Below are 14,712 nucleotides of genomic sequence, written 5' to 3'. Positions count from 1 at the left end.
CAAACAGAACCCCAAGGGAAATAAGTGGTTAAATAGGCCGTGTATAACCCCCTTCAATATTAATGTCTTACCGTTAAGATGGGCCGTTACTATGAGATAAGGAGCGATCGGATTCCTGGCATCATCGACCTGTGTTCCAGGCTCATTACTATCCATGTCATAGTGGCTGCACTTGGTACTGCACCTCCATCCCATTCAAGCAAATGACACAACGCTACATGGAGTACCAAGCATGGCTACTAAAGAAGCAATGGCGCTGTGCCTGGAAATGTAGAGGCCACCCGAGCACCTCACCCCCCCCCCTCCAAACAGCTAATCGATGAGAAGCCTGAAGTCCGTCCCCTCTGATATTAATGGTCTAGTCACTTCTATATGGATGGAGCTAGTCTTCCTATAGACTCCTCCACAACTAGTCTGTGTGTGCCCTCGAGGGGTTACCTTTAACAAAAACACCGGTGACAACTCCCTACTTCGATACTGATGGGCTATTCGCGCTACACTCCAGAACAGTCACTTCTATATGATTACAGCCAGTCTTACCATGTACTCCTCCACAACTAGTCTATGTGTGCCCTCAAGGGGCAACTGGTGACAACTCCCTGCTACATCAATACTGATGGGCTATTCGCGCTACGCTGTATAAAAGTCACTGCAGCGAGTCTTACCATGTATTCCTCCACAACTAGTCTATGTGTGCCCTTGACGGTTTACCTTTAGCAAAAACACTGGTGACAACTCCCCGCTACTTCGATATTGATGATCTATTCACACTACACTGCATAAAAGTCTCTTCTATATGAATGCAGGTAGTCTTCCTATATACTCCTCCACAACTACTCTGTGTGTGCCCTCGAGGGGTTACCTTTACCAAAAACACTGGTGACAACTCCCTGCTACTTCGATACTATTCACTCTACACTGTATAAAAGTCACTGCAGCCAATCTTACCATGTACTCCTCCACAACTAGTCTGAGTGTGCCCTCGAGCAAAAATCTTACACAGCAAAGGGCTCGTTCACATCTGCGCCCGGGACTCCGTTCTGCAAGTTTCTGTTTTTTGCACAAAACAGGGGCAGGAGACGGAAACCTGCAGTCACATTTATTTGAATGGGTTTGTATAGTGTCCGGCTGTGAGCGCCGGTGAGCGTTTTATGCGCTCCGCGAAGAAACACAGAGTCGGACATGCAGTACTCTGTCCGGTTTTAAAAAAACTTTCGCTGCGGAGAGCATAAAGTGCTCACGGCCGGATTTGGCGTGACCGGTTTCCTAATGACAGAAACCTAATACGGAGTGCCAAACGCTGGTGTGAACCCAGAGTAACCGCAGCCATATCTTTACGTAGGCCGCACCAACCGGTGGAGTAACAAATCCTCGCAAGCGTCGGCTTATCCAAACGTTTTCTTTTTATTCTCTTTTGCTAATGCATTGTTAGTAATACCACATGGAGAATTAATCTAACAGGAGCGTACTACAGAAGGCTTCATTACAAAAGAGCCTGGTGAAGTGTTACAGCAGAGAGTACATCTGGAAGGTTGGTTGAGCAAGACAGAACTTTTACAAGGTGGATAGTCCATTCGTTGGCAAGTGTTGTCCTCAACCCCATAGGCAGCACGTTGCTCCACACGGTGTGGGGTCTCCCGTTTATTGTACGGTCACCCGTGAAGAAGTTTCCCTTTGGCTGGGTAAGTAACAGATGGTGCAGCTCTAGCGTTGAGAGTGGCGTCATCGCCCTCCATTGGTGGAGTCTTTACCCCGTTATAGTTACTTGCCGTAGAGGACTGTCAGTTTTCTCGTCGGGGACTCTCAAAAAGGTTCTTAAAGTTAACACACAAAACATGGTGGTCAGCTAAGAGTAATCCGCATGGGGATCCTTGAGCTAGAAGACGCTCCTAGAAGAACCAAGCTCCTAGTATCGGCAGCGTTATGCTCGGGTCAGTATAGTCTGCTCCTATGTTGTGACAACGAGAAGGTTCCTAATGTCCATCAGTCCACAATATGAGCGTTTTCCCATCACATTGGGCTTTCGGAGCTGAAATTCTTCTACTGATCCAACCGGGTCTAGGGCGGAAGGAAGGTTGGTCTTGCAAACAGATCAAGAAGCACGGGTTAGCGAGTGAGGTAACGTCGGGTCACGAGAAGACCACCACTTTTGTTTTTTGCCCCCACTCTACACAATCAAAATATAACTTTCCGTGGAAGACAAAGTAGGTTCTCGAAAGGAAAAGGACGATCACGAAATGGTTAAATATGCACAATTCAGAGAACATATACATTAGATCTCGGGTGGAAAAGGGTTTCTACAAGACGACAACCTCTGATTATTGCAAAATACATACAGACACTGCACTTTTCACCCTGAGGACAGAGGTTCGGAAACAATGGTGAGAGCGCCCCGTTGTGCCCGGGGCTGCTCAATAACTTTCCTAATATCATTGCGGTAACGTACGATGTGCAGTAGAGTAGTCCTAGGAGATGTCGGCAACCACTGGCCTCAAGTCAAAGCATGTCTCGTACCTCATGGTTGTCACCGGATTGGCTTACACTGGTTCAGGCAATACGATTGGGATCGGCGTCGAAGGGTGACTCCGATGGTGATACCTGTCGCGTTAAAGACGGAAACCGTACAAAGCTTTGTCTTAAAGGGAATGTCTCTGAAACAAAATGATCGTGGGTTATTTTTAGAAATATGGAATGGCGAAGGACCTTGAATATTACCATCAAAGGTCCTTTAGCAACTAGAAATCATCTACATACAGTATACAGATCTATCACCATTAAAGGTCTGCCCGGAGGTGCCACCGATATCACCATTAGAGTTACCCTTTTACAAAGTCCTTTCCGCTGGTCCCAGTGGTGACGTCTAGTAATACAGCTCCTTGGTTTAATATAAACATAGGCGAGACGTGTAACCGTATCGGGAACTAGATCTGGTCGAGGTTTGCATACAGTAGATTTGAACAGTAATTGATTTCAATACAGTATATGTGACATTCCCTGCCGTTGCCCTTCCGGTCTGTCTGACCTACGACAATGGTGGGGTGTGGGTGCTTGGCCCGAAGTCAAGTCGACTTGATCCCAATGGAGACCAAGAACCAGTTGTAGGCTCGCCGATGTTAGGCCTCCGGCCATCCTATAGACCGCTGGTCTCCAACGCAAACGCCTAACATCCCAACCACCTTAGTCTATCCTATGTCATATGTAACTATGGCAAGAATCCACTCTATAGTATGGGACAATACATTCAGTTGAGTATCGGGACGCCCGGGTGTTGTGACCACATACCCACCATCTGCAACTGACCCTTTATGGTATATTAAGTGGTATAAAGACTGCAATCTGAATTTATTAATAGCAAAAATATATCCTATAGCATTTCTCCAAGGCAATAACATCAGAGACACCAGATCTTTGTGCACCAGATTTCCAAAGTCACTCTCATCTTTGGTCCCAAAGTGTCTCCTCGGAGTAGTCCTAAAGGGTAGATGCTATAGAGAGTGGTTAACAGTAGGTTCTCCCCGGCCTGGGGTGCATACAGTAGGTGGCGCTGCCTCCGCTCCAGTGTCCCTGTGACTGTCAGTATTCAGCATCACCCCATGTGTCCCTGTGACCTCATCAGTGTTAATAGTAAGTATTGCCCACGTGCCCATGTGATCTCCAGTGACTGTTACTATTAGGCACCACCCCGTGTCCCTGTGACTGCATTAGGCACCACCCACTGTGCCCTGACTTCCTGTGACTGTTATTATTAGGCACTACCCCCTATGACCTGTGACTGTTAGTATTAAGCTTCACCCGTGTCCCTACGACCTGTGATTGTTAGTATTAAGCACCACCCCGTGTCTTGTGACTGTTAGTATTAAGCTCCACCCCATCCTTATGTCCTCCTGTGACTGTTAGTATTAAGCTCCACCCCCTGTCCTCATGACCTCTTGTGATTGTTAGTATTAAGCTCCACCCCCTGTTCCCCAGTGACCTTTAGCATTAAAATCCACCCTCTTTCCCCCCCTCCCCATGACTATTAGGATTAGGCACTACCCCGTGTCCATGTCAAACAAGATAGGATTGTATTTAGGAAAGTCATATTTAGTTCCTGTGATTCGGCCCACATGGTGACGACAAATGCCAAGTCAGAGAGTGAGTTAGCCGTGACGGGTTGGCGGGCAAAGCCAATTCATGGATCTAAGAGTCCTCCGCGTGGTTCCATCTTCTAGGAGTCCACCAGACCACACAGCTAAAATACACCTGGAGTCAATGCAACGCCACCTACTGGATCCAAGTCAAAGAGAAACTACTTCTAACTTCTGTATTCTAGCATCAACCAGTAATAAATGGAACCATTTGCAACCACCTCTGTACGGTCATGAGGCATCTCAAGGTAACGCTTCAATCTGCAGGAAAAATGAGATCTTCCTAGTGACTGTGAAAGCCGCTTATTTTACAACAGTGATGATAATTAGTTTCACAGCACACTGTAAAGCGAGACATTTTTCTATACCGACCTCTAGTGGTCAACCTGGAACCTGCAATCTGTGTTACAAAACAGACTTCACACCGATCGTGTCCTCTAGGGACTAAACACTGGCGCACACAACTAACTAGGTCACGGCTCGCCGAGGCGCAGATATTAACAGTTTCCCCTCCGTCTAAGCCTCATAGCCTCTTCATTCACAACTCCGTTGACCGTTGTTCATTCAGTTCCTAATACTAATTCCATGTGACTGTCAGTATTTTAATACGGCCTCGCGCTCCGAGACTGTGCACAAAAAATGGGTCATTCATCTCATTAGATTTGCAGCAGAGAACAGAAGTGAAGGTTGTGCGGTTCTATATCTGTGCCATGTACAGCGACACATCGGTGCTGAAGATACTTGTGTGAAAAGTGCTGTAAACTGGGGGGGAGGGGTAATTTATGCAAATTAGCGCACAGGGTGTTGTGCGTTAGCACCATGCAAATACATTTCCGTCCATTAGAAGAATCGTGGGTAATGAATGCTCAATGTATAAACCGGTGAGAGGACTATGATGATGTCATCACGATCCACCAATGTAATTTGGAATGGGGCGGCTGAACTTGAGTAGGTTGGATACCAGCCTGAGCTTGGGTAGGTTGGATACCAGGCTGAGCTTGGGTAGGTTGGATACCAGGCTGAGCTTGGGTGGGTTGGATACCAGGCTGAGCTTGGGTGGGTTGGATACCAGGCTGAGCTTGGGTGGGTTGGATACCAGCCTGAGCTTGGGTAGGTTGGATACTAGTTTGAACTTGGGTAGGTTGGATACCAGCCTGAGCTTAGGTAGGTTGAATACTAGCTTGAGCTTGGGTAGGTTGGATACTAGCTTGAGCTTGGGCAGGTTGGATACCAGGCTGAGCTTGGGTAGGTTGGATACCAGCCTGAGCTTGGGTAGGTTGGATACTAGCCCAAGTCTTTAAGTGTTCAATTCTATAGGGTTCAAGGCTATGTCTCAGGTCCAGATTGTATACTAGCCTGACATTTTGGTTGTTCAAGCCTTAAGGGTGCTAGGCTACTATGCTATGCCCCAGAGTCCAGATTAGATACTAGTCTGACTTTTTAGGCATCCAATCCTAAGGAGTGCTAGGCTACATACCAGGGTCCAGGTTGGATACTAGCCCAACTCTTTGGGTGTCTGATCCCAAGGGGCGATAGTAGCTATAGGCCAAGACATGAGGCTTATTTCATTCTCTCAAGGCCCATGGGCACAAATCCTCATGTGACACCATTTGACAGGTATAAAAAGTGCAAAGAGGCAAAATGGGGCAAGTGCAAAAGGAGCTTCTCGCCTTTGGCAACACAAAATGGATTCTTCCTTCCTAATACGTTAGATTGATGTGGCATATTTTTTTCAGGTTAGACAAGTAATATATACACTATGTATTAGTAAAATATATATATGAGCCTTGTACTTTATATAATTCACCGACATTCCCAATTTTTATTTCTTCTCTCTCGGCCTGTGTGTGGTTTATCTGTCATCTGTAAACCTGCAGAGCAGCCATTTTGTTTGCCCAGTGGTCCATAGACTGTGAAACCAATGGCCTTGAGGCACCGGGCTTTATATTACATGCCTGGCTACTGGATTGTAAGAAAATGGCCGCCTAACACGTCCTATACCAAAGGAGCAATAGTCATAATAATACTGCTGAAATGGGAAGCACTTATGTGGTTAGTGACGTAAAGAACCCGCACCGAGCTCACACACACAACGGGAGCTGGGCCTTTTTCTGTTTCGAGGGAGGAAGGACCTTAGTAACAGCAACAAATGCACCAAAATAGACAAAAACACTTCAAATCTAGATTCCTATAACAAGGCTTGAACATAATGCTTATAAATAACCGCAGAAACAATTCCAAAAACCTTTCAATCTCTAATGGTCGGTGGGGGATCCAAAATTCCCCTCGAGACTAGGACTATAGTTTATGGGGAATCCTGTTGTCACATTCCAGGTATTTCTAATAATAAGAGAACTGAGAAATGACTCGTGTAGCGTTGGCTGCGCTCACATTATGGCGGTGCACTGGATGCATCCTCAGACCCACGTGGCCACTTGGATCCACTTTGGTTCTATTGAGATTTCCATTATTTGATGGCAAGAAAGGCGCTTCGTACTATCGACTGCGTGACTAGACCTTCGTCAAGACCTAAAAGGAGTATTGTGCGTAGTACAAGTTATCTGTCTGACAGGTGGGGTCTGACTACTGGGGCCACCATTGACCCCAAGATCGGGCGATCCATGTGTTCTGATGTACATCGTAGATCCACTGATCTCTAAGGGGTTGCTGAGGACATGTGAGACTTGTACTCTACCATCTACATCAGTCCTATAGAAATAAGGGAGGCCAATCACAAGGGAACACCATTGTCCTGGGAGTCAGACCCTCACCGATCAGACCCGTGGCTAACCAATACCATTGTAGAAAAAGTAAACACTGTCTACCGGGTTCTTGGATTATAGACAATCACCAACGATGGCCACAACGATCGCTACTTAGTGATGGGATGCCTCTTCTCCCCAACCTCTCTAATATCTACTACACAGTCTGTGCTCGTACATTTGTCAGGATACTTCACAGACTGTAGCTTATCCCCTCTCCAAGATTCAATGTGATCAACTTCTTTGGCAATGGATGCACCGTTTTCAGAAAACGACCTTAAGATACACATCTTCTCCGTGGCCGCTGTAATATCTACTACACAGGCTGTGATCCTATTGCAAAAAAGTTTCTAGATGATTGCCAGCGATCCCCATAGCGGGGACTCAGTGTGATCTACTTGTCACACGTTGTCCAAATTTCAGAAACATAAATGACCTTATGATACGGGATCTTCTCCCCGACTCCTCTAGTATCTACTACACAGGCTGTGCTCATACATTTGCAAGGTTCCTTCCCAGACTGTAGCTTATCCCCACTACAAGATTCAATGTGATCAACTTCTTTGGCAATGGATGCACCATTTTCACAAACTGACCTTAAGATACACATCTTCTCCGTGGCCGCTGTAATATCTACTACACAGGCTGTGATCCTATTGCAAAAAAGTTGGCCACTGATTGTAGATGATTGCCGGCAATCCCCATAGCGGGGACTCCGTGTGATCAACTTGTAACACATTGTCCAAATTTCAGAAACATAAATGACCTTATGATACGGGATCTTCTCCCCGACTCCTCTAATATCTACTACACAGGCTGTGAACATCTCACAAGACATAGGCAGAAGATGGCTGGGGCGTTATGACTGACTGTGGTTAGGAGTCTGAGGTAAGACACAGAGGAAGTAAAGCAACATCTGGACCCGCTGCTATATTAATGGAGAAACGAAAAAAACATATATAATAAATGCATAAATAAAAAAAGCCTTCTATTTACACAATACATAACGTAGACAACTCGCTACATCTGATTCCATACAGTAAAGAACAAAAAAGCTACACAGCGAAGAGTATGGTCAATGCCATAGAAGGCAACATATTCCTACGTTACTAAAGGAACGCAGCCACCTCGTGATAACGAAACATAAAGGACAGCACTATAAAAATAAATACCACTTATCGGTAATTTCTCAAATATACTCAAAAAACCGGGCCTAATGGACCAATCCTCCATTAATCACATGGGTCAAACCAATATCCTATGAATTACTGCCTCTTACTGAAACAAATATGGTACAGTCCACAAAACGGTGGACCTGCTGGCATCCAAGTGCGTTACATATCCCACTCAGTGGTTACCTAGCCAAAGATAAATAAGTGCTTCCCATGTCATTTCATGGACTAAAAAAAAAAAAAAAAACATGGCTGCTTTCTTCCAAACACAGCACCACCCCTGCCCACAGGCTGCGTGAGGTACTGCAGCTCATCTTAATGGAACGACTCTGGAAGAGAGCGGCCATGTTTATCTTCTTCTTGATATCTAGTATTGGAAAGTTCGATCCTGTCGCAATATATTCATCTCTAAGTTTTGACTCTCTTCCGGAGAACTGGCATCACCAACGTTTTTACCAGGTCAGAACTTTTTTAGGAAATTTGGTTCCCCCCCTAAAGCATTCGTAATTGTACAAAACAGTCTACCATCGTGATAATATATCAGAAGTATAGCCCACCTTCTCGAATATCAGGTACTACCTGAAACGCACAGATATGAAGTTCCATACATAGTAAGGCCATCTTGAGACCTTCATCGTGACCACTATTCTACCTAATTCCTTTTTCGGGGATTATTTTTCATGCGGCGTGTATACGGCGTTCCTTTCTTCTTCTGGACCAGTATTTCTGGTGTCCATCAACTCTTGGTTGGGTCTCCAACAGAACTGTACGCCATGATGAGGTGGGGTTACCTTGGCATGCTGCTTCTTGTGAACCGCAAGATACCCCTGATGAAGGAAGCTTTCGCCACACTCTAAGCAACTGTATAGGGGTTGTAGGTCATGAGACTTCTGGTGCGCCACCAGATTAGACATGAGGTTGTAGCGTCTGGGGCACTCGGTGCACTTGTACGTACGCTTTCCTCGTGGGATTATTCTTTTCTCCTTGGAGTCATCGTTGGATTCTGACTTCCGAGGACGACCCCTGGCTCTGGGCGCCGCATACTCTGCGCTCTGGCTAGCATCTACCGTAATCCCCTGTCCTACGTGACTCTTTAAATGATACAAGAGGTTTGACTGTTGTCGGAAACGCTTGCCGCAGCATTGGCACGAGTATGGCATCTCTCCAGTATGAGTGCGCAAGTGGATCATCAGACTGGTGCGTTGACTGAACTGACGGTTGCACTCGTGGCAGTGGTATGTCCGCTCACCGGAGTGGATTCGTTGGTGCACTAACAGGTTGGATTGGTGAGTGAATATTTTGTCGCAGGCCGGACAGTGGAACTCTCCTTTCGCTCCATCGGGAGATGAAGCAGACGCGGTTTCGTTCTTAGAATTAGTCTCCAAATGGACCCAAGAATGGGCTTGAGTAGGAGAAGATTCTATGTCGGAGCTCATGCTAGGTTCAATCCCCGACTCTAACCTAGGAAGCAGAGGAGAGGTTGGCACGTTCTCGGCGGTACAGTTTAGCTGCCCTTGCACAGTGTTTGTCTTTATATGATAAAGTAAGTTGGACTGCTGCCGGAAACGTCTCCTACACTGCAAACAAGAGTACGGCATCTCCCCGGTGTGAGTCCTAAGGTGCACCATCAGACTGGTGCGCTGACTGAACTGCTTACCACACTCGAGGCAGCGATAGGTCTTATCTCCTGAGTGAATACGTTCATGGACCAAGAGGTTGGACTTGTGAGTAAATGTCTTAAAGCAGCTGCCGCACTTGTAGGTACTTTCGGGTGATGATGACGACTGGGTGCCATTAACTTCTAAATTATCAGCAACGCAATCGCTACTGGAGGCGATATCACCTAGATGGATAGTCTGAGGTCCCTGAAACAGCTGCCCGTTGTGATGCATCGGGTTCCCATCAAACGGCAGAAAACCTGACTGAACGTGGGGTGCGTTCGGGGACAGAGTCATTGCCATGGTGTGAATGTTTTTTCCGTTTTGCTGTTCTTTACTGGCATGCTTCCGCGGACGAGTGATGAGTTCATCTCCGAGAACGTCTTCGTGATTCTTAAGATGTTGGATCAGGTTGGACTGCTGTCTGAATCTCTTCTCACAAAGCCAGCACTGGAAAGGCTTTTCCCCCGTGTGTATACGTAAGTGGACAATTAAGTTGGACTTATTGTTGAAGTGCCTAGGACACTTCCAGCACTTGTGTACGGCTTTGCCTGCCATGGAGGACCCTGCTGGTCCTTGTCCCTGACCAATCCAAGTAATTTTTCTTGGTCTTCCCCTTCCTAAAACATGGAAAGGACCCTTCGGAGGTCCTCCCTCTCCCGAATGATTTCCAACTCTTTGATAGGTAATGCTATGTCCTGGCTGGGGAATAAGGTTGGCCTCGAGGCTATTTAGCATCCCAGACACGTTGTTGGCCTCTGATCGTGCAGGCATCTTAAAATGTTGAGGATAACCATCATGTTCCTGACGAGGAGACAGCATGTTCTCAGGATAGGCATGCGGAAGGCCTCTGTTAATGGGGTACGAGACCTGAATTTCTCTACAATGCATGATGGCATTGGACTGGTCGACATGAAGTTTTTGATGCAACAGAAGGCTATGAGAGCTAGGGAACCATTTCGAGCATTGGGTACATTGGTAAGCCCTGACCTGGCTTTCTTCAATTCGCCCCCCACCAATGTTTATCATCTGTGGGCTCTCTCGCTCAACATATTGACCAGACGGTCCAATGAGCTGCCCGGACATCTTTGAGGCCTGCTCATTTTCTGTGCTTACGTTAGCTTTTGGTTCAGTCGGCAAAGCGTGGCTTTTCATGTGATACAGAAGGTTGGACTGTTGACGGAAACTTTTCCCGCACTGAAGACAAGAGTACGGCATTTCTCCGGTGTGACCCCGTAAGTGTACCATCAGGCTGGTTCTTCTGGTGAAATGCTTGCCACATTCTTGGCAACGATACGATCGATCCCCAGTGTGGATTCGTTGATGGACCATGAGGTTGGACTGATGAGTGAACCGCTTAAAACAGTGACCGCAGACGTAGGGTCTTTTACACGATCCGGGATCTTCTCCCTTGTCACCTTTGACAAATGGAACCTTGCTGCCCCAAACTTCACTGCTGGATTCATCACCTTCCGATATCAGATACATGAAGGGAATTCCTGGGGCCGTGTTCTCTTCGCTCCAATCCACCCCGTCAAGTTCCTCGGCTCTTTGATGACTCTTCATATGGTGGGTCAGGTTAGACTGTTGTCGAAAACTTCGGTTACATTTGCTGCAAGGAAACGGTGCTTCCCCGGTATGAGTTCGTAGGTGGACCGTGAGACTGGTACGTTGGTTAAATTTTCTTTTGCATACGTGACAAGAGAATGGTTTCTCGCCGGTGTGTATACGCAGATGGGTCACCAGTGAAGACTGCTTGCAGAAAGTCTTATCGCACACTATACAGCGGTACCTTCTCCACTCCAACACTGGAGTGGCTGACTGCTGTGAAGTTTGCTGCTCGGGACGCGTGTGTTCGTTCCCTATACCTTGGAATTTTTCTTGGTTGTGGGATTCTTGATGCTGCAGAAGTTCTGAGAGATCTTGAAATACGAAATTACAGAAGGAGCATTGAAACAGACCCCAGAACCTCTGGTTTGGCTGCTCGGTAGCGCTAGATCCTTTTCTTCTACTAGTCTCTATAGTTTTAAACTGGTGGCCATTGTTTGACCATCCGTGTGGTCTACAGGTCACTAGGTTGTCCTTCTCAAGTTTGCTGAAGTTGGTTGGCAATGGAGTGACGCCGTGTAATGCTGGCTGGGCTGAGGTGTCCTCAGCAGGCCCGGTGATCTTGGGGCCACCAGATCCTTGGTCCACCACGATGTCGTCTTCTCCGTGTCTTCCTTTCTCCAAATGAGGCAAGGTTGATGGGGAGCTCTGGCCTGCTGGATAATTGTATTCAACTGTGGCACTTCCTGACTGGCAAACCGCTTCGGTCGGCATCATGGGATGGACATTTTTTTCCCTCCAACTGTTGTCGGTGCTTTCTATCTCACTGACGATGATAGTGCCTTGGGAGTTTTGTGAAGAGGACTGGTCTTCAGGCAGCTTTCCAACCAGAGGAGCGAAGGATCGGGGTTCCTCGGCTGTTCCGCTGTTCCAACATTCTGAAACTAAAAACAAAAAAATATCAAAAAATTAATAATAATAAAAATGAAATAATATTTACTAAGTCTACAATTCCCCTACAGTGCCACCATGGGAGAAATTAAAGGGATCATATCATTCAGATGACATATTTTCTAAGTACCACGTCGGAATAGCCTTAAGAAAGGCTATTCATCTCCTACCTATCGTTGTCTTATCCGTGCTGCCGGTCGCCTACAATCCCGGTTGTTGTAGGTATGTAAATGAGTTCTTTCGCAGCACTGGAGGCGGGCCCCAGCGCTCAAACAGCACTGGGGCCGTCCCCAATGCTGCCAGAGGTCTCTCCAGCGCCGCCTCTATCTTCCGCAGCGAGGTCTTCACCATGTCTTCTTCCAGTGGCGGCTTGTAACTTCTAGGCCTCGGGCAAACAGACTGCGCATACCCGCCCGCCATGAGAAAATGGCTGCTTCCAATACTATGTAAGCAGCCATTTTCCTTGTGGCCGCGAGCATGTGCAGTTGGTTTGCCCTAGGCCTAGAAGTTACAAGCTGCCACTGGAAGAAGACGTGGTGAAGATCTCTCTGCAGAAGAAGATAGAGGCGGCGCTGGAGAGTTCTCTGGCAGCATTGGGGACGCCCCCAGTGCTGTTTGAGCGCTGAGGTCCGGCCCCAGTGCTGCGAGAGAGCTCATTTACATACCGAGAAGAACTGGGATTTTAGGCGAACGGCGGCACCGAGAAGACGACGAAAGGTAGGAGACGAATAGATTTATACGTGGTCTGTGTAGTAAAGGAGTAGGGTTGAGCCGATCTTGAGATTTCAGGATCGATTTTAAAATCCGATTTCTGATCATTTTCCAGCCGTTCGTGAAATTTGCTCGATCGCCGATCAGGATCCGATCTTTTCTGATCCCGATCGCTCAACCCTATAAAGGAGAGAAAAAAAATCTCCAAACGAGAGACGCTTTTTATGACCATTCTGACTACGACGACACCCTCCTCCTCACAAATATTTACTAAAAGGAAACAAGTTTTCTAAACTGGATTCCCCCTTTAAGTCACACACAATACAAATACATAACACAATATATAGCTTTATGGTTTGGTCCTTACTTTCCACTCGACTGGCCCTGGCCTGATTGTTCTCCTGACCAAAGGGCTCTTCTGCATTTTCCATTATCGATAAAACATCCGGTTTGGACATCTGGAGACCTGAAAAATAATAAAAAACAATGTTCTCATCGACATCCCCTGGTATCCAGCTGCTACAGACCATAATCAGGCAGAACTCCTATAGACTTCATACAAAAACAATCCAAACAGTTGGGGACCGGCAGTCATTTTTTAGGCACATTGGGATTTGTCCAGCCTTACGTTAGTTATATCCACCATGACAGCCAGGAGAGTTACAGACGGGTCAACCCTACATGAGGCCTATTCCAAAGCCTACGGACACTCAGCCAAGTGTGCATGTGTATGGGAGCATCAGGAGGAACAGCCAATAAGAGCCAACGATGACATAGCTTTGTAGTGGCAAGGGTTAGAGCACCCCCCATGATATGAGGTCCCCCCCCCCAATACACATGATCAGAACGTAGAAGGGCAAGGTATCACTTTAGAAAGTTGCTGCCCAATTCCTACTTCTGCTCTAGATACACAACCCCAGGGACGGGCATTAAACAGCGGAAAAGGAGACTGGTGGCTTCTCCCGATCCTACGCACTCTCCGATGATGTCACCAGTAATCGCCATGTCTCCTTCAATACACTGAAAATTACATCTCTTGGATACAGAACAGACTGAAAAGGGAAACAAACAGATTTCAGAGGGAATTAAAGCCACATTGGGATGGCGGGATGAAAGCTGCGGAGCATGTGTTAGCAATTAACCCCCTCACTACACAAGATCCCTTTAACTGGAGTCTCCTACAGAACAAACCTCATACGAGTCCGACTTCTCAGGTTCCATCTATGAATTTCTCCACCTCAGATGGAACAAAACGGTGTAAGCTGTATATGTCCGATGTGAGAAGACTGACAATGCTGTACATACCTGCAGCATATCCATCACATGAAGCACCCCAACACGGACAGATCGTAGAGTCTAAGGTCACCCCAAGGTACTGACCAAAGTAAAGGAAGGTGAAACCCAAGAACTAGGTGCCAAAAAAACAGGTGAACTTGCTGGCCAAGGACCAAACCAGAAACCCAGACAACTAGTGTACTATAGAAGCCAGGGACAAAAACCAAAACAAAGCAGATCAGAAGTCAAAGCCAAGGTCAAGTCCAGGAGGTCACAGATAAAACCGAATCACAAAGAGGAGGAAAACCAGTAACCAGAGGGAAACAGGGTAAGGGACCAGGAGCGAGTTCTGACAACAGAGAGCCTAGAAAACGAATGTAATCACAGGCACCGAGTAAGGAAAGTGTCAGGTCACAGCACCCCGCCGAAGTACAGCCCTCACACCTCTGAGCCGACCCAGCCAGAGCTTATCAAAGACTGGTACACATGGCAACCTTAAAGCAACAGC

General features: G+C 46.8%; 1 protein-coding gene across 1 annotated transcript in view; it reads right to left on the bottom strand.

Moving 5' to 3' along the window:
* Positions 1-1,389: 1,389 nt before the first annotated feature.
* Positions 1,390-14,712, bottom strand: part of LOC142209046 (uncharacterized) — a 33,904-nt gene continuing 20,581 nt past the window's right edge. Inside the window, exons 2-4 of the mRNA XM_075277985.1 lie at positions 13,297-13,395; positions 3,805-12,211; positions 1,390-3,772 (exon numbers count right to left, since the gene is read on the bottom strand). Of these exons, the coding sequence (XP_075134086.1) occupies positions 8,733-12,211; positions 13,297-13,387 (3,570 nt within the window). The 5' untranslated portion in view covers positions 13,388-13,395 and the 3' untranslated portion in view covers positions 1,390-3,772; positions 3,805-8,732. The remainder of the gene's footprint in view (positions 3,773-3,804; positions 12,212-13,296; positions 13,396-14,712) is intronic.

Source organism: Leptodactylus fuscus, chromosome 6, assembly GCF_031893055.1.
Source record: "Leptodactylus fuscus isolate aLepFus1 chromosome 6, aLepFus1.hap2, whole genome shotgun sequence".
Classification (NCBI taxonomy): Eukaryota; Metazoa; Chordata; class Amphibia; order Anura; family Leptodactylidae; genus Leptodactylus; species Leptodactylus fuscus.
The sequence above is the reverse complement of the archived record's forward strand: the minus strand, read 5'-3'. Positions and strand labels throughout refer to the sequence as shown.